The 24,021-nt window shown below is 41.8% G+C and overlaps 1 protein-coding gene across 1 annotated transcript; it reads left to right on the forward strand.

The window, feature by feature from the left end:
• Positions 1-3,377: 3,377 nt before the first annotated feature.
• On the forward strand, positions 3,378-4,985 carry LOC148506118 (uncharacterized; the record flags this gene model as incomplete). The annotated part of the gene is made up of 1 exon (XM_088447244.1): positions 3,378-4,985. A coding segment is annotated over one exon (1,608 nt), but the record flags the coding sequence as incomplete, so codon positions are not given.
• Positions 4,986-24,021: the final 19,036 nt, after the last annotated feature.

Raw genomic sequence — 24,021 nt, forward strand, 5'->3', positions numbered from 1 at the left:
CATGGCTACAGGGGGCATGACTATAAGGGGCATTACTACAGGGGGCATGGCTATAGGGGGCATTACTACTGGTGGCATGGCTATAGGAGGGCATTACTACTGGGGGCGTGGCTATAGGAGGGCATTACTACTGGGGGCATGGCTATAGGGGGCATTACTACTGAGGGAAATGGCTATAGGGGGCATTACTACTGGGGGCATGGCTATAGGGGGCATTACTACTGGGAGCATGGCTATAGGGGGACATTACTACTGGGGGCATTACTACTGGAGGCACATCTATAGGGGGGGCACTACTATAGGGGACATTACCAATGGGGGCATTAACACTGCGGGCACTACTAATGAGGGCACTGCATGGGGGGCACTACTACTGGGGTCATTGTGTAAGCAGCACTACTACTGTGGGCATTGTATTAGGGGCACTACTACTGTGGGCCTTGTGTATAAGGGGCACTAATTTGGGCATTGTGTAAAAGGGGCACCACTGTGTGTCATAACATGAATAAGGGACTTCTGTGTGGTGTAATTCGAATTGAGGATAATGTATTATAAAGGGAATTACTGTGTGTGGCACAATGTATTATACAGGACATTACTGCGTGTGGCATAATGTATTATACAGGGCATTACTGTGTGTGGCATAATGTGTTATAAAGGGCATTACTGCGTGTGGCATAATGTGTTATACAGGGCATTACTGCGTGTGGTATAATGTGTTATACAGGGCATTACTACATGTGACATAATGTGTTATAAAGGCCATTACTGTGTGTGGCATAATGTGTTATACAGCGCATTACAGTGTAAGACATACTGTGTAAGGTGCATTACTGCACATGGCAATTATTCGCCATGAGGGGAGAGCTTGGGGGAAGCCCAGCACATTCGTAGTGCTGGGTACGCCCCACAGTGTGATGAATTGGGGGTGTTCCGCAAGGATACGCCCCCTTTCCGGAAGCGCTCGCGCTTTCAGCAGGTGCAGAGGAACGCCACCTAAAAAAAGGTTTTGTTTTTTTTAATGGGGGGGGGGCGCAACTGTGAACTTTCGCCCTGAGCTCCACAATGTCTAGAACTGGCCCTGCCTGTAGTCCACCTATAAAATAAACACAATACTTTAATATTGTAATATTTTATTTAACTGCGTTTTCACCTGGGGCGCGGCACCTTTAAGCTCTTTTCCATGGCCGCCACCACCCCAAAGCTTTGAAGTCTTTGCCTGGCGGGCGCCAAACCCACCAGGGCTTCAGCAACTTCGCCTGGCAGGCGCCAACCCGCCAGGGCTTCCGGTGTCTTCACCTGGGGGATGGCTTCCTTTTGCATGGCTGCCACCTCCCCAGGGCTTTTGGTGTCTTCCTCACCTTGTAGGAGGTAGCCTGTAAGCTCTTTTGCATGGCTGCCGACCACTAGGACTTCCGCCGTCTTCTTTCTTCAGGAGATCTTCCTTGCTCCCTCATGGCCATTGGACTGCCATGCCGCCTCCTTGCGCTGGCTTATATAAGCCAGCCGAGGGGGTGGGGCGATAACGCCATTTTTGAAATGGGCTCCGCTGCGGAACTCTGCATATGGGCTGGCAGGCCTGCCGTCAATGCCCGCGCCGCCGCCGGTTCCCCCTGTATAATATAAAAGTGAAATGTAAGTAATTTAAAGTGACAAATCCAGACACATGACACTTGGAAAGTGACAAAAATGTAATCGGACTTTCCGCAGTTTCGCAACCTGTGGAGCAGGAGAACAGCCTACCAACACAGGACAGTAAGATAAAATTGACGAGTCCAGAGGTCCATGGGAAGAGAGAGGAGTATACAGTTTTCACAAACCCTTATTATTAAAGTTAGATAACTGTTTGCCTGTTCTAGAATTAGTTTCAAAAAGTAGTAAGTACAGTTTATTCCAAAATGTAGTTATGCCGATCGGAACACAGATTGGCTAATACCAGCATAAACTTCTTTGAAGAATGCTGTACCCTAAAACACAGGATAACAATGGTGCACAGCATCTATAATAGTCAGTATAACAGGTCCAAATACATGGCAATCAACATTCACAAGGTCTGATTGGAAAGTTTATTTGATGCATCCGATTTGCCACGATTTATGGTCACTTTTGGTGATAGTTGTTTGTGTGTTGTTATTTGTATTTTACATGGTCTCCTAGTGTGAACGAGTAATTGCAGTTTCGGGTGAAACTGGGATTTGTCCATATCGTATAACCTTCGGTCTCCATTATGAAATATTATCTTAAGGGAGACTTTCATTAGTACAATGTATTTTATGTAATACATTTTATTAGCTTAGTCATTTACTTACTCAGGATATAAAGTCTTTACCTAACACTTTATAATGCAGCAATAACAATATAATAAAACATTTTAAAACTAACAATATATATAACATACGATGTATCTTTAAAGGGGATCGATGGTGAACTATATATATATATATATTTTTAATTTCTCACTTTAACAATCACTTAAATACATTTACTGGGACACAAATACAACCAGCATCTGGTGCTTTGATTCTGTAAGTTTTATGCTGTCCCAGAAAAATATTATAATTCAGCTATAAACTTGCAGAGTCCTAATATGAATATTACGCAGACTTGGTAAAAACTGCACTGTCTCATGTGCATTTCATGGATGTTGCACATCTTTTTTGCAAGCCTGGATACAACAGTATTTTATTTATCTTTTATAAACAACGTTTTAACATTTTAAAGTCTATTTCAAATCTTTTATTCACACTTTCCTTTTATGTTGCAAACTCTGGCACAAGCAGTTCGTATAAAATAAACATGTACCATGTATGTACGAGTATGTGTGTGTGTATGTATATATACACACACACACATATATACTGTATCTGGCAGCGGTCTGGCACTCAGACTGTGTATAAAGACAGCTGCCAGTGTCAAATTGGCATACGTGTCGGTGCATTCAAAACTGTCCTCCACCACACTGCACTCCGGGACTTGGTATAAAGAAATTTATTGAAACAACATTTCGGAGCGACTACATGAAGACAGGGCGCTAGTCGATCCGAAACGTTGTTTCAATAAATTTCTTTATACCAAGTCCCGAAGTGCAGTGTGGTGGAGGACAGCTTTGCAAGCACCGACACCTATGATAATTATATATATATATATCGCCTTAAAATGTCAGTTATCATTTGTACCCTCTATTCAGCTCTTTGTTTTTTGTTTTTTTTAAATTAACCTTATTTTGTGGAAACAATTATTTTATCGTATATTATATTCCCAACAGATGGATGTAATAGAAGATATATATCGCAGGATCATCTGATTTATTTCCAGATACTGAAATAAAAGATAACATCAGACAAGATTCTCCGGTGGAAACCCCTATAACTTGAATTATACATCCAGTTATCCACAGTACAGAAATGTCATCTGATTCTTCTAATATGTCATGTAACTCAGATATCGGTACATCTATTGCAGCTCTTAGAGGTGATAAGGTATTTCCCAATAATATAGATGCCAGATGTTCTACACAGAGCACAAAGATTATCGCCCATCAGCCAGCTAATATACGTAAGAAGAAATTTTCATGTTCTGAGTGTGGAAGCTGTTTTACAAAGAAATCAGAGCTTATTAGACATGATAAAAGTCACACAGGTGAGAAACCATTTCCATGTTCAGAGTGTGGGAAATGTTTTAATTTCAAATCAGTTCTTATTTCACATCAAAAGGTTCACACAGGTGTAAAGCCATTTTCATGCTCTGAGTGTGGGAAGTGTTTTAGAGACAAATCAGCTCTTGATATACATGAGAGAACTCACACAGGGGAGAAGCCATTTTCATGTACTGAGTGCGGAAAATGTTTTAGACAGAAATCACATTTTGATTCACATGAGAGAACTCACACAGGTGAGAAGCCATTTTCATGTACTGAGTGTGGGAAATGTTTTAGGAATAATTCACATCGTGTTAGGCATGAGAAACGTCACAGAGGTGATCTGCCATTTTCATGTTCCGAGTGTGGCAAATGTTTTCCAGATGCATCATCTCTTGTTACTCACAGGAGAATTCACACAGGTGAAAAGCCATTTTCATGTGCCAAGTGTGAAAAATGCTTTACAAGCAGATCACGTCTGGTTATACATGAGAGACTTCATACAGGTGATAACCCATTTTCGTGTTCGGAATGTGGGAAATGTTTGAGAGACAAATTTGACCTAGCTGCACATGAAAGAATTCACACAGGGGAGAAGCCATTCTCATGTTCTGAGTGTGGGAAATGTTTTAGATTCAAATCAGTTCTTGTTGAACATAATAGAACTCATACAGGTGTGAAGCCATTTTCATGTTCTGAGTGTGGGAAATGTTTTGCTCGCAAAACAAATCTTGTTGTACATGAGAGACTTCACACAGGTGAGAAGCCATTTTCATGTTCAGAGTGTTCAAAATGTTTTACAGACAAAACGGCTCTTCTTATACACAAGAGAACTCACACGGGTGAGAAGCCATTTTCATGTGCTGAGTGTGGGAAATGTTTTTCAGACTCTTCATCTTTTGTTATTCACAAGAGAACTCACACAGGTGAGAAACCATTTTCTTGTGCCGAGTGTGGGAAATGTTTTTCAGACACAACAAGTCTTGGTACACATAAGAGAATCCACACAGGTGAGAAGCCATTTTCATGTGCTGAGTGTGGGAAATGTTTTATATACAGATCAGCTCTTAATGGACATAAGAGAACTCACACAGGTGAGAAGCCGTTTTCATGTACAGAGTGTGGGAAATGTTTTGCACGGAAAACCTCTCTAACATTACACAAGAGAACTCACACAGGTGAGAAGCCGTTTCCATGTACAGAGTGTGGGAAATGTTTTGCACACAGATCATCTCTTGTTACACATAAGCAAATTCACACAGGCGAGAAGCCATGTTCTTGTGCCAAGTGTGGGAAATGTTTTAATCAGAAATCATATCTTGATAGACATGAAAAAAGTCACAGGTGAGAAACCATTTCCATGCTCTAATTGAGACAAACAACAAGTCAGAGCTTGTGGAACTTTACACACACATTTAAATAAGAAAGTTTGTTTTGAGAGGGAAAGTATTTTATCTAAAGAACAAATCATTATCATATATGCATATTTTTCCTGATATAGTTTCTTCACCTCTTCTCACATGTCTTTTCATATAAAGGGTTGATTTGTGCTACTGTTCAAATTGTAGTTTTTATTATTTTTCCTGTTACTATCAGTCACTCAAGATAACAACTCATTGTCACTTTGCAGCGTGTATGGTCACTTTTAGAACTGTAGTGCCCAAAATGGCATAGAGTGTTGGAGGACATGGGCCGTGCTCAAGTAGTTAACTGAGGGTAAATTCCTATTGATTTAATGGAACATATGGGGCCGGATTCAATTAGTGGCAAAATCATCCGTTTTTGCAAAATAAAAAAAAAAACTGCCATTTTTCGCCAAAAAAACTGGCGAAAACAGGAGGTGCAAAATAAAACCAAGCAAGAATAGGCAAAAAAGTCAGGAAATTGCGTCTGTACCCCAAAAATGGCTGACGTGCATCGGAAAATAATTATTATTGGCCGTAATAAAAGTATTTACGGTACTTAAATTGCATCGGTTATCAGTAATTTTGCTATACGAAAAAACATTAAGAACTGATAGAAATTTTTTTTTATTCCAGGAAATTACAGTTTCAAGTAAATTGGGGGTACACAAGTATGTTTTCGTGTTGTAAAAGTGCAATTTAAAAAAGTGCTGGCAGCGGCCATGTGCAATGTTTAAAACACTTGACACATCCATACTGCCCTTGAAAACCCTGACCCAATACGTTAAACCCATGTTCAACTTTTTTTTCTCCAATAAATTTGACTGGTCAACTTTTTCCAAATTACACAACTTTAAAAAAATAAAAAAATGTATGTAATTTAACATTAGGGGTGAGGGGGGGGGTGTCCAAAGGCTTCTGAAAGAAATCCTCTAATCTTTAGTCAAAAATAGGGTTTTAGGTGGAAAAAACGTTTCGCCGGCTTTTTTGTGAAAATCGACCGTCTTTGCCATTTTTTTGGGACGAAAATCTGCCGTTTTGACAGTTTTTTTGTTGGCACAAATCGTATGATTTCGCCAGCGTCTGTGAAAATGGCCGATTTCGCCGCTAATTAATGGCCGATGGTCTGATACCTGATAGACAAGTTCCTGCTATAATAAATATTAAAAATGTATGTGGACAAGTGAGAAAGGCGCTCCTGGGGATGAGAAAAAGTCTCTCTTGCAGCCTAGGACCACTCAAATTCCTTTCACCGGGAGGACAAATCTAGTAGTACGTACAACATTGGGTCAATTATTCACTGGCGCTCGCCCTTTTTTTTTATATTACAATACGACACCAAAAAAGGGATGAAATAAATCCACTTTAATAAACACATCAACCCTCCAATAGGTCAAACAATCTCTTAAATTCTGGGGTCAAGTATCCAGATAAAAACATGAATAACATACAGTAATAAATGTAAAAAAAATTTGCATAAAAAAATTTATCATAAATACACGATGCTTTTCTTTTTTAAAATGCTAGCAGCGGATTCACTGTGTCCGTGCATATGGGATAAACAATTTTACATTTTGAATAGAAAAAAAGAAGAATTTTTCAACCATTGAGGATACTTTTTTCTTTTCAGTATTATTTGCTATGGGTCCACTGTATAAATAAAGTGTCCGTGCATATGAGATATACATCAATCAACTAGATTCATACCATCAGGAGAAGAATGGGGCCCCTTGACCTTCCGGACCTAGGACTCCGGAGGGCTGAACAAGGGGAAAGATGTAATGGGCCCCAAAGCTTATACCAGATGGTTCCAATCCTCAGTCACTGCATCCAACGCGTTTTGACCGTCTCCTGGGTCTTTATCAAGCCCCCATTCTTCTCCTGAGGGTATGAATCTAGTTGATTGATGTTTATCTCATATGCACGGCTTCTTGTGACCACCTCTGAATGAGGGCCAGTGTCTGTATAAACCATGACAGATGCTGCCATCACCATGAGTGTGATGAGGTAAAGTTGATAATACGTAATTGCTACACATATTTAAAACTTTATCATAGAAATATATATAGTTCTATTGATATAATACATTACAGTTGCTATATTGAGCTTGCCTTTGCCCACAGATAATTTCATGGAAAAAAAATTATATCCTGTTGCTTTGCAAGTTATGGCATATGGCTGTAAATGTGAATTATGTTCTTATCAATTGCAAATATGGTATGTTGAGAAACTTGTACCTTGTGTCCGGCAATGTGCGCAATAGTCTTTTTAAAAAAAAAAAAAAATTTTTTACAAAAATGTTTTTTGTAAAAAAAAAAAACACTTTAAGATCAGTATAAATATTTGTTAATATTTTATACTTGTTTTTTGTAAACAATATATAGACGATATACTATACATGGTGAATTACTAGCCACATCTTGCTATATATTTATAATTTCTTTGGAATTGATGCAGACTTAAAATGTCTAAGCCGACCGAAAGATGTCAAACCAAGAGCATTATTTACCATTTCGTCAGGTGTCTGGGAAGTCCTGAGATTGTCAGGACAAACCAATGAGAAGGAAGATTGTGTTAGCCTAATGGTAACAGAAATATTAATAAGTCTGGATAATTTCAAATTGACATTAGAATGATTTTGGTTGTATTGTACCATGCATGTATTGTAAATGATTTTAGTGACACCTTTGATCACTGCATAAATTGTTCCATATAATAAATTTTATATTAATATTGAATCTGACTATGGATATTGTAATTCTATTGAAAAGTACCTTACCAATGACCGTAGGAATGTATTAAATATAAATATCTTCTACAAGCTACTACCAACCTGTGCCACTTCTCACACGCTGAGAGGAAGACGCAGGTCCTTCATCCCCTGCTCTCACCATTGTGCGGCTCTTACAGACTAGAGGAAGTAACCTGGTAACAGGTCAGTCACTGACCACTCACTGCGGGCTTTCTCCTGTCACTGCGGACTTCTGGTAACTGAAAGTTGGAAGAAGTATGCCGAGGGTGGTCTGATTAGTGCACAGGTAAGGGCTGTGATAGAGAAGGTCCTTCATCCCCCGCTCTCACCATTGTGCGGCTCTTACAAACTAGAGGAAGTAACCTGGTAACAGGTCAGTCACTGACAACTCACTGCCGGCTTCCTCCTGTCACTGCCTGTGGACTTCTGGTGACTGAAAGTTGGAAAATGTATGCCGAGGGTGGTCAAAGATGTGTTATGCAGTAAAAGAGCAAAATGCCCATGCAATTTTTTGATGGTTTATTCATCTATTTATTACTAACAGTGCAGATAAAACTTCAGTATAGACAGTTTGGTTGTGTGGAATATCTAAGAATCGATGTCAGTCTGGAGCAGAGGAGGCGGACAGTGCTTTAAGGTCCATTGCGTGAGATCATGCGTGATGTCCTTTCTCGAAATGTCAAAGCATAAATAAAGGTTGAAGCTCAGTTTCCAGATATTACAGGGGACTCTAGTAACCCAGTAATGCTGGGCAGGACCTCACCAAGTGTCATCTCTCCCCAGTCCTGGGTAGGGGGCTGATAAAGAGGTGGTTGTGAAATGTTCGTTAATTATTCAATAATAGTGTATTTCACTGCTAAACACGTTCTATGTGCAAAGGTTGTTCCTTACTGATAAAAAATATATATATTATTTTTTTTTTAAGTTTTCATCTTCAACCTTTTAGTGACATGAAATTCACAATTAAACTGTCATGCGCTGATATATTGCTCATAAAGGATGTTGGGTGAGATGAGGGTGGTTTCATCATGCATTTTCATCATGCCCTTGTCTTCCCCAACACGTTTGGTACCTGTGCTCCAACCACTCTATAAAACACCCTATATTTGCCATTTTTCTAGGACCTTGTTCATCTCATCATGGAAAAATAGCCAGTTTTTAAAGAGGGCGCACCGGATCTTTTACTCAGGTCCTGACATGGGATAACCGGGGAGGTGGAATTTCAGTTCCTACCAGGTACCTCCAGCACCAATAAGACAAAAACCGTTATGGCTTTGGGACTGTCAGAAAATGAGATCTTGGCTTCCGTCCTACTGTACCACCTCCATCAGGATAAGCCTGTGGATCCGTTAACCCAGTGTATCGGCAAGAGTGGGCTGATTGGTAGCTATCTCATTGGACGAGGGCTTTATTGGCCACACGCCCAGGATTGGTGGGAAACTGAACATTGCCTGGACAACCACAAAGTCAGCTAAAAAAGTGCAAATTACACCTGATCGCTAGTCAGCCCAGGCCAGGGATCCCTGGGGAGGTGGGGACCCTCCCCCCAATAAAGTTTGATAGTGTAAATTTATGTGTCAAAAATAGAAGTAATAAAATTGTCTTTTGCTGGAGAACTGGAGGTCCCAGCAAGCCTCCCCTGCATGCTGGTACTTGGAAGAACCACAAGTACAAGCATGCAGGGTTTTAAGGGCCCACTGGTACCTCTAGTTCACCTGCAAATGGAATATTAATATAAAGACAAGACTCGCACACCATACACAGGAAAAATGTTTACAGCATCCATGCACATTCACACTCATGCATACTCCCATACTCAGCAGAGCCCAGTGCTGTTTCTTAACATACAGGGGAATCCTATGCATTTTTTACCTTGTATTTTAAGAACCAGGACAGGCTCAACAGAGCCTGGAGCTGGCTATGCTTGTGGGGGGGTGAGGGGGGGTGTAAACCTCTTTTTTTTTTAACACAGAAGCCTACATAGATCTCACTGATCTGTCAAGGCTTCTGTATAACTTGGACCTTTTAAGGTCCGAGTTTACATAGGAGAAGATGTACCCGGACTTGCATAATGTAAAAGCCTTGAACTCACAAGTTTGTAGGCTATAACGTTTGGCGAGTTGTGAGACAAACTCAGACCTTTAAATATGCAAGAAGGTCTGAGTTTGTCTCACACAAAACCCTATTACATCTCTCCCTAAATGTAATAGATTAGCCCCTGTCCATTATTGGGTAAACATTCCAGCAGATGGTTATTGAATTTATGAATAAGCAGCAAATACCTAATCGATCACAAAAAAGTTCATCTTGCTAACAGATACCCTGAGGCATTGGTTCTTGAATCCATTGAAGCAGAGCATTTGGTTCACGCACTGGTGGAAATCTTCAGCAGTGTGGGATACCCCCAGAAAGTGCTCACCAACCCGGGAAGACAATTTAAGGGTGTGAAGCCGTAGTATAATTCATTCTACCGGGGAATGCACCGGAAGAAGTATAGCTGCACTACTCCAAGAAGTGGTAGCCACCGAATACCCTGAAGTGTTACAGTAGGCACAAATGCCAAAGGTACAGCTGTGTAGAAGTGTGGTATTTTGGTAGCAAGCCACGAGGTACACAGATGCGTTGTCGCTGTTAGGACAGTGCGTAGCATGTAACGAGATACACGTATGTGCTGGCACTGTGGGAACAGAGCATAGCCACCTTTTGGTTCAGATCCTCTTCATTCCATGTAGGCATCCACGGACTTGAAAAAAAAAAACAACAGAAAAGAGGAGCCCACCGGACAGAGGGCCCGATTCAGCCCCGCTCACTAGGATGCGTTCGCAGGCAGCTGGCTAATCTGCACGTGCGTATAAGAAGCACTGCAAGTGGGCGAACCAGTCACTGTGATCGGGAAGCGATCACACGTTGTACACAGACGGCTCGCAAGAATGAGTGACAGGACGAGTCGCTTATGGTGTGAATGCAGGCGTGCCTGAGCATTATAACGGCGTTTCAGGGGCGTGCATAATTACAACGAAGCGTCACAGTACACGTTACCTGGCTGTGTTTCACACTGCAGCGATCGCAGTGGTTGCGGTAGGATATTGTCAACCACAAGTGCTGCGTACGAGTCTGATGGTACTCAATGTTCCTGATTTTTGCATACACTTCCTGGAGATGATGTGTCATACTAAGGTAAAGTGGGCGTCTTATGACTGGCTAGGGGTGTCATATACAGCCCGCGATTGCTCACTAAGACAAAGTGGGTGTACTAATTTCTTACTGTGCGATTGCAAGTTTTGCATATATTAGCAGCTGATGGCTGCGTGCGAACGCATCTAGCGAGCGGGTCTGAAATGAGCCCAGAGTACCGTCCTCTGAGGACAGTTCTTACAGAATGCTAGTTCAACCGACACATTTCCCATAGAAATGTATTAGCTGAATGCTCATTGGTTGAGGGAGGCGAGCCTCCATCTCTTAGCCCAGAGGTTCCCAAAGTCCGCCACTACAGTCCACGTTTTAGGGATATCCAAGCTTGAGTCCAGATGGTTAAATCAAATGGATTGAGGTACTAATTAAGTCACCTGTGCTCAAGCATGGATATCCCTAAAACGTGGACTGTAATGGCGGACTTTGGGAACTTCTGCCTTAGCCAATGAGCAGTTCCCTCATAAACTTTAATGGTCCCTTTGGATCTTAACATTGTTTTTAGGTCATTAAAATCTGAACCTTTTGAGCCTATGGATTTGGTGGACCTCACAAATGTCACAAGGAAAACCATCTATTTTGAAATGTCCTCACTTGAAGAGTTTCTGAGCTTGGGGCTTTGGGCCTGATTCAGAGGCTATTTGCATGCGCTCGCTCTGAATCAGGGCATTTTTTTTTTTAGTTTCGATCTCCAGGCCGCTCGCAAAGCTGTGGGTGACCACCCACAGCTAGTGTGAGCTGCCTGGCGATGGTCGCGATTATCGCGACCATCGGGCTTGCGGCGAGACACTGCGGCTCCCGCAAGCCCGAGAGGACTTCATGCTCTAATAGAGCAGGAAGTCCACTACTGACATCATGAGAGTAAAATTAATAATAAGGTGAATTTAATCATTAAAATGCATTTAGTGCTAGTTATATAAATATATATAGGTAAATAAATAATTAATATATGTCTATATATATGCTCTACATATATACACATGGCAATTCGTAGAACTTTAATAACAAATAAATAATAAAATAATATTACATATATTGAAGATAAAGTATTAAAGCTAAATATGGATAAGTATAATAGGATAATTCTAAAATTCCAAAATATAATCCTAAGAAATGGGGAAGGGAAAAAGAAGAAAAAAAGAAAAGAAAGAAAGATATTGTTAAGGATACATGGCATATGACTAAAAAATTCAATTGGATGTAAGGAAAGAAGATTATATGTTCCATTGGAAAAATATATATTTGTTGTACGGACCACTAAAAGGACAAGAAGAAACTATAATTTCTCCTATAATTAGGAGTTCAAAAAGGGACTATAATTAATAATTTCATTAAGACCATATGGACTTGTGGTGCCAAGTCTAAAGGTCCACTCACATTCCCTTTTTAATAATTCCTTCATTAAATCCCCACCCCTAATGCCAAGTTGGATTTTCTCAAGGCCAAAGGCTTGGAGTCCCTTCCATGAGCTGCCATGATGTTGGTAGAAATGTCTCGCTACTGAAGTTAATTTCTTCATCCTTTGAAGATCTGTAGCAGCATTCTTAATACGGCCTATGTGCTCCAAGATCCGTTGCTTTAAGGGGCATGTAGTGATCCCAACATATCTTTTAATACATGTGCATTCCAGACAGTAAACCACCGCGGTAGTACTACGATTTATAAAGTGGCGTATAAGATGTTTCTTCCCATATTTGTCAGTAATCTCCTTTTTCTTGACCATATTGGCACATGCTTTACAATGGCCACATGGATATGAGCCATTAATAGTAGATTTCTTCCTCGTGTCTGTGGAGAGGTGGCTATGTACAATGATATCTTCTAGATTTTGGGCCCTTCTCCAACTCATTTGTATTCGAGGTTCCAATTGTTGTTTAAGGTCATTGTCCAACATTAATACATGCCAATGTTTTTGGAGAATATCTCTTATTGATCTCCATTCTTGGCAAAGATTGCCAATAAAGTGTATTGGGTTTTGTACTGGACTGTTCTGTTGTATATTCTTGGAAAAAATCAATGAGTCTCTCTCAGTTCTAGAGACCACATGTCTGGCTCTTTTAATCGACCTCATACTGTATCCCCTTTGTTTTAATCTGGTTGTTAAATCATCGCATTGTTCCTTCAAAAGTCAATCATCTGAGCAATTCCTTCTCAAACTAAGGAATTCTCCTTTAGGGATATTTTGTATGGTTGATGGAAAATGATGACTGCTCTGATGTAAAAGACTATTAGTAGAGGTTGGTTTTCTGTGTGGTCTGAAATAAGGTTCCTATGTTCATCTATCAAAAGTCTGAGATCCAGGAAGGTGTTTGTGTCAGAGTGAATTTCATAAGTGAGTTTTAAATTCAAATTATTATGATTAAGTTTCTTCATAAAATCATTAAATTCTTTCACCGTTCCATTCCAGATAACCAAGATGTCATCTATATATCGAATCCACATGGGAGCATGCATGGTGAATTCTTCATTTTCTACTTTGAAAACGTACATCCGCTCCCACCAACCCAAAAACAGGTTGACATAGGTGGGAGCGCAAGCAGCTCCCATTGCGGTGCCCCTGATTTGAAGATAGTATCTATTGTTGAAAATAAAATAATTTTTGTTCAACACAAAATCCAACAGTTCCAATAACAAGTTATGAAATTCTGAGGTTTCCTCCATGTTTAGGAAGAATCTGACCGCTGCCATACCCTGATCATGGTTGATGCTGGTGAATAATGATTCAACATCGATACTAGCTAGCATACTGTTCTCATCCAATTTGATGTCATTAATTCTCCTAAGGACATCCGATGTATCTTGGACGTAAGAGGGTAATGTCGTAACCAAATGCCTTAGATGAGTATCCACAAACCTGCTAGCCTGCTCTAGTAGACCTCCCATGCCCGATACAATGGGTCTCCCTTGTGGTTCCACTTGGTTTTTATGTACCTTTGGGAGAAGGTAAAACGTCAGAATTTTAGGGTGCAGTACTCTCAAAAATTTTTACTCATGTTTATTAATGACCCCTTCTGTTTTGGCTTTGTCAATAATACGATTGTATAAGATGGTAAAATTTTCTGTGGGATTAAAAATCATGTGTCTATAACATGACTTGTCCTCCAATTGTCGGTAGGCTTCTTTAAGATACATCTTTAGTGGCCAAATAACAACATTACCACCTTTATCTGATGGTTTGATGATGGTATCCGGCTATGCCTTAATTTCTCTCAGAGCTTGTTGTTCATTAGGGCTTAAGTTGTAATCAAAACATTTTCTTGATCCCCCTACTCTAATAAGACTATCAAGATCTCTTGACACCAGGTCCATAAAAATTCCAACCTCAGGACAGATGTTCTCCTGAGGATAAAAAGAGGATTTTTTCTTACATAGAGGTCTCCTTACACCAGGTACTTCTTCATTTTCCTGGGAAGCTTCCCCCAATTCTTCTAATATTCTTAGTGCCTCCAATTCCTCAGTTGATAAACTCGAGGAAAGGTCATCAATCCGGGAGTTAGTATTAGTAAGGAATCTCTCTATAGTAGATTGTTCAATAGGATCTTCCTGACTCCTTACTCTGTCATCCATTATTGGGGGAGTATTAGTAATCGCTCCTCCTGTATGTTTAGTTCCTTGGGAATTTGCGAAAAATTTAGTAAGTAATAATTTTCTGCCAAATAAATGAAGATCCTTCTCCCAATCAAAGCGATTAAATGTGTTGGTTGGGGAGAAAGTGAGACCCTTTTGTAAGACTGTGATGTGGTCTATTGATAAGGGGATATTTGAGAGATTAATTATTTGTAGATCAGTAGTGGTCTCTATTTCCTTCTGTTTGTTCTTTGTGACTGACGTTGGGGTAGCGGTGTCTCCCACAATCTGTCCTCTCTTCTCTTTCTTTCCCTTCCCCCTCCTCGTCCGTTTCCTCTTGTTATATGATATCTCCCTATTGGTCGTGAGGGACTCCCTAAAAAAGTAGAGGGAAAGCTGGTACTGGTAGGGTTGGACTCGATTGTATCGTCTGTCCCAGAGGAGTCAATTTCAGATGATGTATATTGATAATATGGTTTAGTGGGTTCTTTAATAGGCCTACGATGCCATTTAAATATTTTCCCACTAGCAAAATCTGTTTTGTCCCTGGCGAATTTGGATTTTTTACAATCAATAATGATTTGTTCGTAGTCATGAAGGTCTGCCTTGGCTTTCTCAAAACACTTCTGGAAAGTCTGATCCTTCTCCCATATCTCCAATTTCTTTCCCAAAACCTCCACCTCTCTATCACATTCCTCCAGGGCCAATAGATTATGTTTTACCAGAATAGTCATTAGGTCCATAGAGCATTTCAAGAGGCTGGCTTCCCAATCTTTCTGTAGGTTGGTACTTGCCAATTGAAAGGTTGGGAAAATTTTCGGTCTAAGACCTCTAGGGGATATTTTGTGTTTTATATCATTTTCAATGGTAGTAAGATCCCAATGTACCCTAGTTCTTTTCTGTAATATATGTTTTAATGACATAAATACTTGTTCCCAAGTTATATTAGGTATCCCTTCTTGTGTTGTGTCTGAGAATATATTCTCCAATTCCTCATTTCTGTGGTGTTTATTGATCAACTCATCTCTAAGACTGAAACCAGCCATCAAAGAAAATATGTAATATCTAGCGTATGGAAATAAATATAGGTATAAGAGTATCTCTATTACCGTGCAGTTCTCCCTGGAACATCATATTTTTATATTTTTTCATCATCCTTTAAGTCCTATACAAGATATCAACATTAACATAATTTATGTATTTACAATAATATAAAATATATACTTTAATTGCTTCCAATTCCTCTGGGACGGCTATTTATTTATCTATTTAATATTCTCTTGCATTGCCGATTCCCCTAGTACAGCTGTTTCAGACGCAGCAATCAATGAATGACTGTGGATTTACCTAAGTCCTCCTACTGGAGTATATTATTGGAGGAGAGTTCCCTATCTCCTAATTATACTATCCAATCAGCTGCCAGCGGGTACTATTTACATCCGGCTAGCGGGATGCATGACGAGCTTCCTTGATAAAGCCCCCGGCGAAACGCGCGTCGGCACCGCTCACGGGGTTCATCTGTGCGCACGGAGGTCCCCTGCACCTTGGATCACTGACCATCCTGCCGTATTACACATCAGCAATACCGACCAGGTACTTCTCTCCCTCCCTGCTCTCTCACCTACTGTGGCTCAGCATGGGCACACTGCACTGCTTGTCATCAGTGTGCTGTCACGAGTACAGCAGAAGCAGCTGCTTACTTTCTTCACTGTGCCATTACCCTGAAACTCTCATTCCCAATCCTCTGTATGTCAAGATTGGGAAAAGCAGATTTCATGATATATCAGTACACAGGTACTAATTTCTTACGAGAGAGTTATATTCTATTGGGGGGAACCTGGCACCCCTTTATCTAGTATATCTATACCAGCTCCTTGACTCAAGTAATAGGAATTATACAATTTATGTTTTTCCAATGTTACAACGTACATTTTGAAATAGCTGGGTTTATTTATTTATATCATTATAGACCAGGTACTTTCTCTCTCCTCCCTGCTCTCTCACTGGCAGCGGCTCAGTATTGATACACTGCACTATTTACTAACAGTGTCACAGCCAGAGATCAGCACCGGCAGCAGAAGCAGTTGCTATTCTTACTTCACTATGGGGGTCATTCAGACCCACTCGCGAGCGGCAGTACGCTCGCAAGTGGGTCGATGTTCCCCACTGCGCATGCGCACGACGGAGGGAGCTCCGTCGTGCGCATGCGCGAGACCCGGCGAGCGAAGGACTTTCCTTCGCTCGGAGTGTCTCACCAAAGGGGGCGTGCTGTCGATGGTGAGTGACAGCACGCCCCCTTTGGTGGGCGTGCCAGGGGCGTGCCTGCCAGACGGAATGGGAACGCCTACCGTCTGGGGCCGGCCCCACTGACATCACTAGTGATGTCAGTGGGAGTAATTTTGGCTCTGATAGAGCCAAAATCACTCCAGGGCTTGCGGTTGAGAAACCCGACCACAGGGTTTCACTCGCAAGTCCGATGGTCGCGATGGTCAAGACCATCATGACCATCTTGTTGGACGCTCGTATATGCTGTGGGTGGTGACCCACAGCTATACGAGCGTCCAGGAGGACGCTCCATTTTAATGTAGGTGGGCCCTGATTCAGAGCGAGCGCTCTGGTCAGAGCGTCCGGCTCTGAATCAGGGCCTATGTCTGTACTGTGGAACTCTCATTCCCAATCCTATGCCTTGTATGATTGGCAAAAGTAGATTCTGTGGTACATAAGAACATAGGCACTTTTTTTCACTCAATTTAGGATATGTTCTATCGATTGGAGTGACCTGGTATCCTATTCTCTGATTATTTGATATTTGATATCTCATATTTTCCATTTTTTAGGATGGTCTCCAATTAATGACGTAAATAATTTGTAAATTAATCAACTATTTGACCTTGGTGCATTTTAATATGTGTTATCTTTTTCACTTAATCTTTTCTATTGTCACTTATACTTTCGCTGATAAATACACTAGGTAATTATTCACACTGTTCACATAATACACTATTTGTGTTTCCTTTTCTATATTGTTGAATTTGTTATTGTCCTTTTCTGGAATTTTTCCAGATACTATGCTCGTCGTTTGGTACCAACTTTTTCCTTTTTAATAGACCTCAATAAAGATTTACCTTTTAATAAATATTAGGAGGCGTGCCTCTTAATAGGAGTACCTTTTTTTGTGCTCTTGCATATCCTGTTTATCCATAGATTTTGCTCCGTGGGTGCACCCTCCTACAGACGAGAAATATTTGATTTACCATAATTGCATAGGTATTATATTGTACAACCATATATCCATTTTTGTAATTATCTCTATTTTTCCTGTGCGGTGATTCTCCAATCTGTTTTTTTCTCCATTACCTTTTTCCTCTCCCCCTTTTTCCCTTCAAATAACTACTGGGGGGAGGTTAGGTTTTGGCACCTCTAAGGGAGGGTTAGGTTTAGGGTGAAGGGAGGGGGGTTAGGTTTAAGCAGTAGGGTTAGGCACCCCTAAGGGAGGGTTAGTGATGGGGGGAGAGGGGAGGGGTAGGGCTGTTACATACCAGAGTCGGGATCTTCAGCTGCCGGCCTTCCAGCATCGGTAATTCATCCGCTGGGCTTAGGTCCAGCGATGATTCATACCGATGCCGGATTATACATAATATGCTATTTCCCATGCAGAAAAGTACCAGGTACATTAGTTGAAGGGAATCTAGCCATTCCTGGCTGACCTGGCTACATCCCTATTGAATTCCATATCTGACCTGTAGAGGGTGTATGCTATTTCCCATGCAGTAACTGTACCAGGTACATTTGCAGAAGGGGATCTTTTATTTGAACAAAGAACGAGCCAAATGCCATTTCAATATCATTTTTGACCAGTAGGGGGCAAACAGGCATATTAACATAAGGGGAACTAGCTGGACTATAAACAATATGGTATTCCCCATGCAGGGCCGGTTCTAGACATTGTGGAGCTCAGGGCAAAAGTTCACAGTAGCGCCGCCGCCCCCCCCCCCAAAAAAAAAACAAACAACAAAAAAAAAAAAACTATTTTTTATATGGGTTCCTCTGCACATGCTGAAAGCGCGAGCGCTTCTGGAAAGGGGGCGTGTCCTTGCGGAACACACCCAATTCATCACACTGTGCTGGGCTTCCCCCAAGCTCTCCCCTCGTGGCGAATAATTGCCATGTGCAGTAATGCACCTTACACAGTATGTCTTACACAGTAATGCCCTTTATAACACATTAAGCTACATGTAGTAATGCCCTTTATAACACATTATGCCACATGCAGTTATGTCCTGTATAATACATTATGCCACACGCAGTAATGTCCTGTATAATACATTGTGCCACACACAGTAATTCCCTTTATAATACATTATCCCCAATTCGAATTACGCTACACAGAAGTCCCTTATTCATGTTATGACACACAGTGGTGCCCATTTTACAAAATGCCCAAATTAGTGCCCCTTATACAAAAGGCCCACAGTAATAGTGTCCCTAATACAATGCCCACAGTAGTAGTGCCCCTTACACAATGACCCCAGTAGTGGTGTCCCCCATGCAGTGCCCTCATTAGTAGTGCCCGCAGTGGTAATGCCCCCATTGGTAATGTCCCCTATAGTAGTGCCCCCTATAGATGTGCCTCCAGTAGTAATGTCCCCCTATAGCCATGCCCCCAGTAGTAATGCCCCCCTATAGCCATGCCCCCAGTAGTAATGCCCCGGAATGGGTATGATTCCCATCAGCAGCAGCCCGGCAGGAGCAGAGTTAGAAGCAGCGGAAGCCCGACAGCGCTGGAAATCCCGATCGTGGATAGGTAAGTATAGACTAACCTAACCTAACCCCCCTAACCCTCCTTAGGGGTGCCTAACCCTAACTTCCCCCCCAAGTGCCTAACCCTAATCCCCCCTCTAAGTGCCTAACCCTAACCACCCCCTTCCCCGCTGCCTAAATCTAAGTCCCCCGGGGGGGTGCCTAACCCTAAGTCCCCCCCGGGGGTGCCTAACCCTAACCCTCTCTCTCCCTAGCATAACCCTAACCCTCCCGGGGGGGTGCCTAACCCTAAGTCCCCCCCAGGAGCCCTAAACCTAACCCTCCCCCCCGCGGCTGTTCGCTCGCGGTGCCCGGCATCACTACAATCGTGATGCCGGGCGCCGGTCTCCCGGCGTCGGGGAAATGCGGGCGTCTACATCTAGATGCCCGGCATTTCACCCATGCCAGGATAAGACAGTCGGGAATCCGGCTGATGGTATTTAGGCAGTCGGCTTCTCGATTGCTTCCCTAATGCCCCCTATAGCCATTTCCCTCAGTAGTAATGTCCCCTATAGCCACGCCCCCAGTAGTAATGCCCCCTATAGCCATGCCCCCAGTAGTAATGCCCCTTATAGCCATGCCTCCAGTAGTAATGCCCCCTATAGCCATGCCCCCAGTAGTAATGCCCCCCTATAGCCATACCCCAAGTAGTAATGCACCCCTATAGCCATGCCCCAAGTAGTAATGCCCCTTATAGCCATGCCCCTAGTAGTAATGCCCCTCTAGCCATGCCCCCAGTAGTAATGCCCCCCTATAGCCATGCCCCAAGTAGTAATGCCCCCTATAGCCATGCCCCAAGTAGTAATGCCCCTTATAGCCATGCCCCCAGTAGTAATGCCCCTATAGCCATGCCCTCAGTAGTAATGCCCATAGTAGTAATGCCTCCCTATAGCCATGTCCCAGTAGTAATGCCCCCCTATAGCCATGCCCCCTGTAGCCATGCCCCCAGTGCTGGTGCTTCTGAAAAAAAAAACACAATACTTACTTTAAGCCCCGCTCCTGCGTCCGCTGCTGTCCGGTCCGACCGCGGCTCCACCACTTATCTATGGGAGAGACATCATTACGTCATGACGTCTCTCCTATAGTGCTCTCTGCCGGAAGCCGGAGCTCAGGAGTGAGCTCTGGCTTTCGGCTGCCGCTGCAGGGAGGGAGCCGGGTGCCTGCTGATAACAAATATCAGTGGGCGCCCGGCAAATGCAGCCTCTCTGCGGCGGCTAGCGGGGTGGAAAGCGGCGCTGTTTTTTGGGGTTATTTCCGAGATTTTTTTTTTGACACTCTCCTGGGGACTCAGTGGCTCCCTCTAGGGGCCGGCGCTCTGGGTGACGGCCCTGTTAGCCCGCCCCTAGAACCGCCACTGATTACCAGTCACTTAGTGGAGTCTGTGGGTAGCACCAGGGCTAAGAATGTAACTTTTTATGTCTTGGAATGAGAAAGAGGAGGCTGCTTTGTACTCTCTAGTAAGACTTTTGTTCTGGAAGACTCTGTAACTCAATTAATAATGTTAATAGGAAAAAACATCCGATCTTCCGGGAGATTTAATTAGCATTGATTACACATGCTCTGCTGTTTGTTCAGGCACACAGAATTATCACAGTATCTGTATGTATGTATGTATATAAAATATATATATTCCTTAATCCTCTGCTCTCATGTGTTATATATTAATAGGTCATACAATATGTATTTCACTGATGTTCAGGGGTATATTCACTAAAAGTCTACTTGGGTCGATGTTGGGTCGATTTTTGGTCCATTTTGTATTTCATGGTCTTAATCACGCATTTACTAAAAGATGATTTTTGACATCTTTTATTTAAACAATGTAAAAAAAAAATCACCTCTAAGTAAATGTGTGATTTAGGGGTATATTTATCAAAGTTCGATTTTGCATTCGATTTTATGTTCGATTTAGCTCACCTGAAATCGAATCAAATCAAATGTAGAAATCCCTATCAAAATCCCACATTTACTAACATTTGATATTGGAAGCCTTTTCTAAATCGAATTCGATTTGGTTCAATTTTGAATAGTGATTTCTTGTTCGATTTTGCATGCCCATGACCAAATCGAACACAAAATGTAACTTTAAATCCACAAAATAATAGACCTGCTTCATGCTGGAATTTTTAGCATGAGCAAGCACAAATCAGTGAGATCTGTGCATGCTTCTGTGTGCAAAAAGGTTGTAATGTGTTTAAATTTAGTAAAAAAATAACGTGGAGTCCCCCCCTAACAGCACAACCAGCACCAGGTGGTGGGAGGTAAGAGTGGGCAGGTGGCAGGAGCGGGTGTGTGGGCCCAAGACTTTAGTCCCAGCAGTCCCTCCCTGAGGAATCGGTATGATTTACCTCCGGATCCATGCCCGGCGGTTGGAAGCAGCATCCCGGCAGATGAAGAAATCCCGATCGTCCAAGGTAAGTATTGTCTAACCTAATTCTACCCCCTAACCCTAACCCTCCCGTAGGGGTGCCTAACCCTAACCTCCCCCTCTAAGTGCCTAAACCTAACCCTCCCCCCCTGCGCGGCTATCCGCACTCGGCGCCCCTTTGACCGGGATGCCGGGAGCCGGTCTTCCGGCGTCGGTTAAATGACAGGAGTCTAGATTTAGACGCCTGTCATTTAACCCTCGCCGGGATTAAGCAGTCGGGGAGCCAGCTGTCGGGATTAGGTCCGCCGGCTTCCCGACTACATACCCTCCCTGATGGCGGCCCTGTATATAGTTATTCTGACCTCTCCTCGGTCTCCAGAGTGCTGCTCTGCAGCGCCAGGTCAGAGCAACATAGGGGCAAAAATGACAGAGAGAATGGTGGCGGCGATTTTCCTAGTGACTTGTGCAAGATGTCCCTGGGAATAAGATACATGTACCATTTTCCCGGAGACCCGCACATGCTCAGTAGAATATGGCATTAAGCCAGAATCTACTGCCCTTACAGAAAGGAGGAGGCCCACACTCCTGTTTAAAAATGGATGAGCGGGTGTGCTTCTTGGAGAAATGTGGTGCTTTGGTGATAGGGAAACCCTCAGCGACCGCACGGTATGTAGAGATTGGATGGGTTATCTCTAAGGACGAGCTTTAAAATGTTTCCATAGCTTTGCATAACTTGAAATGTGCTGTCATTATTTTACCCAGTTCTGATGCCTAGCCCATCAACTAGAAGCATTGTATATGTTTACCATACATTTACATTTCCAATAATGCAAACATATAATACTTAAGGTATCGTAGCTATTATTTATTAGTTAATGCAGTTTCCCAAACTCCGCATTTTGCAAAACCAAACGCAAGTGTTTAGGATCTGGGGTGTTTTTTTTTTGCATTAAATAAAAAAAAAAAAACATAAAAAAAAAAAACAGCTAAAAATCATGTGATTTTTGCAATCCAAAACCTGAAATTGGGATTTAAAATCCGCATTCCGAACTGCGGGAACATCAGAACCGCGACTTGGATTTAGGAAATTTCGGATGGATTCGGATTTCTGGAGAACCGAACAGCACGTCTTTATGTATTATACATGTTAATTTTTTTATTTCTTACATTCCTCACCAATTAGCAAACATTATGTCTTTAGGCCTCTGCAAACCCGGTCAGAGAAGCAGAACAATGATGATAGTCCTTCCCATGATACAGAGGATGAAGTGGAAGATGAAATTGAGGAGAAAACGCCAAAAGAGTAAGTTATTTGCTCTCATGGGGCTATAGTTACTAAAGGGTGGGTTTTTAGAAGTGGAGATGTTGCCCATAGCGACCAATCAGATTCTATTTATCATTTATCTAGCACACCAATCAGATTCTAGTTATCATTTATCGAGCACACCAATCAGATTCTATTTATCATTTATCTAGCACACCAATCAGATTCTATTTATCATTTATCTAGCACACCAATCAGATTCTATTTATCATTTATCTAGCGCACCGATCAGATTTTATTTATCATTTATCTAGCGCATCAATCAGATTCTACTTATCATTTATCTAGCACTCCAATCAGATTCTATTTATCATTTATCTAGCACACCAATCAGATTCTATTTATCATTTATCTAGCACACCAATCAGATTCTACTTATCATTTATCTAGCACACCAATCAGATTCTATTTATCATTTATCTAGCACACCAATCAGATTCTACTTATCATTTATCTAGCACACCAATCAGATTCTATTTATCATTTATCTAGCACACCAATCAGATTCTATTTATCATTTATCTAGCGCACCAATCAGATTCTATTTATCATTTATCTAGCGCACCAATCAGATTCTATTTATGATTTATCTAGCGCACCAATCAGATTCTACTTATCATTTATCTAGCACACCAGATTCTATTAATCATTTATCTAGCGCACCAATCAGATTCTACTTATCATTTATCTAGCACACCAATCAGATTCTATTTATCATTTATCTAGCGCACCAATCAGATTCTATTCATCATTTATCTAGCGCACCAATCAGATTCTATTCATCATTTATCTAGCGCACCAATCAGATTCTACTTATCATTTATCTAGCAGACCAATCAGATTCTACTTATCATTTATCTAGCACACCAATCAGATTCTATTTATCATTTATCTAGCACACCAATCAGATTCTATTTATCATTTATCTAGCGCACCAATCAGATTCTAATTATCATTTATCTAGCACACCAATCAGTTTCT

This window comes from Taudactylus pleione, unplaced genomic scaffold, assembly GCF_031769625.1.
Source record: "Taudactylus pleione unplaced genomic scaffold, aTauple2 ptg000424l, whole genome shotgun sequence".
NCBI classification, from domain to species: Eukaryota; Metazoa; Chordata; class Amphibia; order Anura; family Myobatrachidae; genus Taudactylus; species Taudactylus pleione.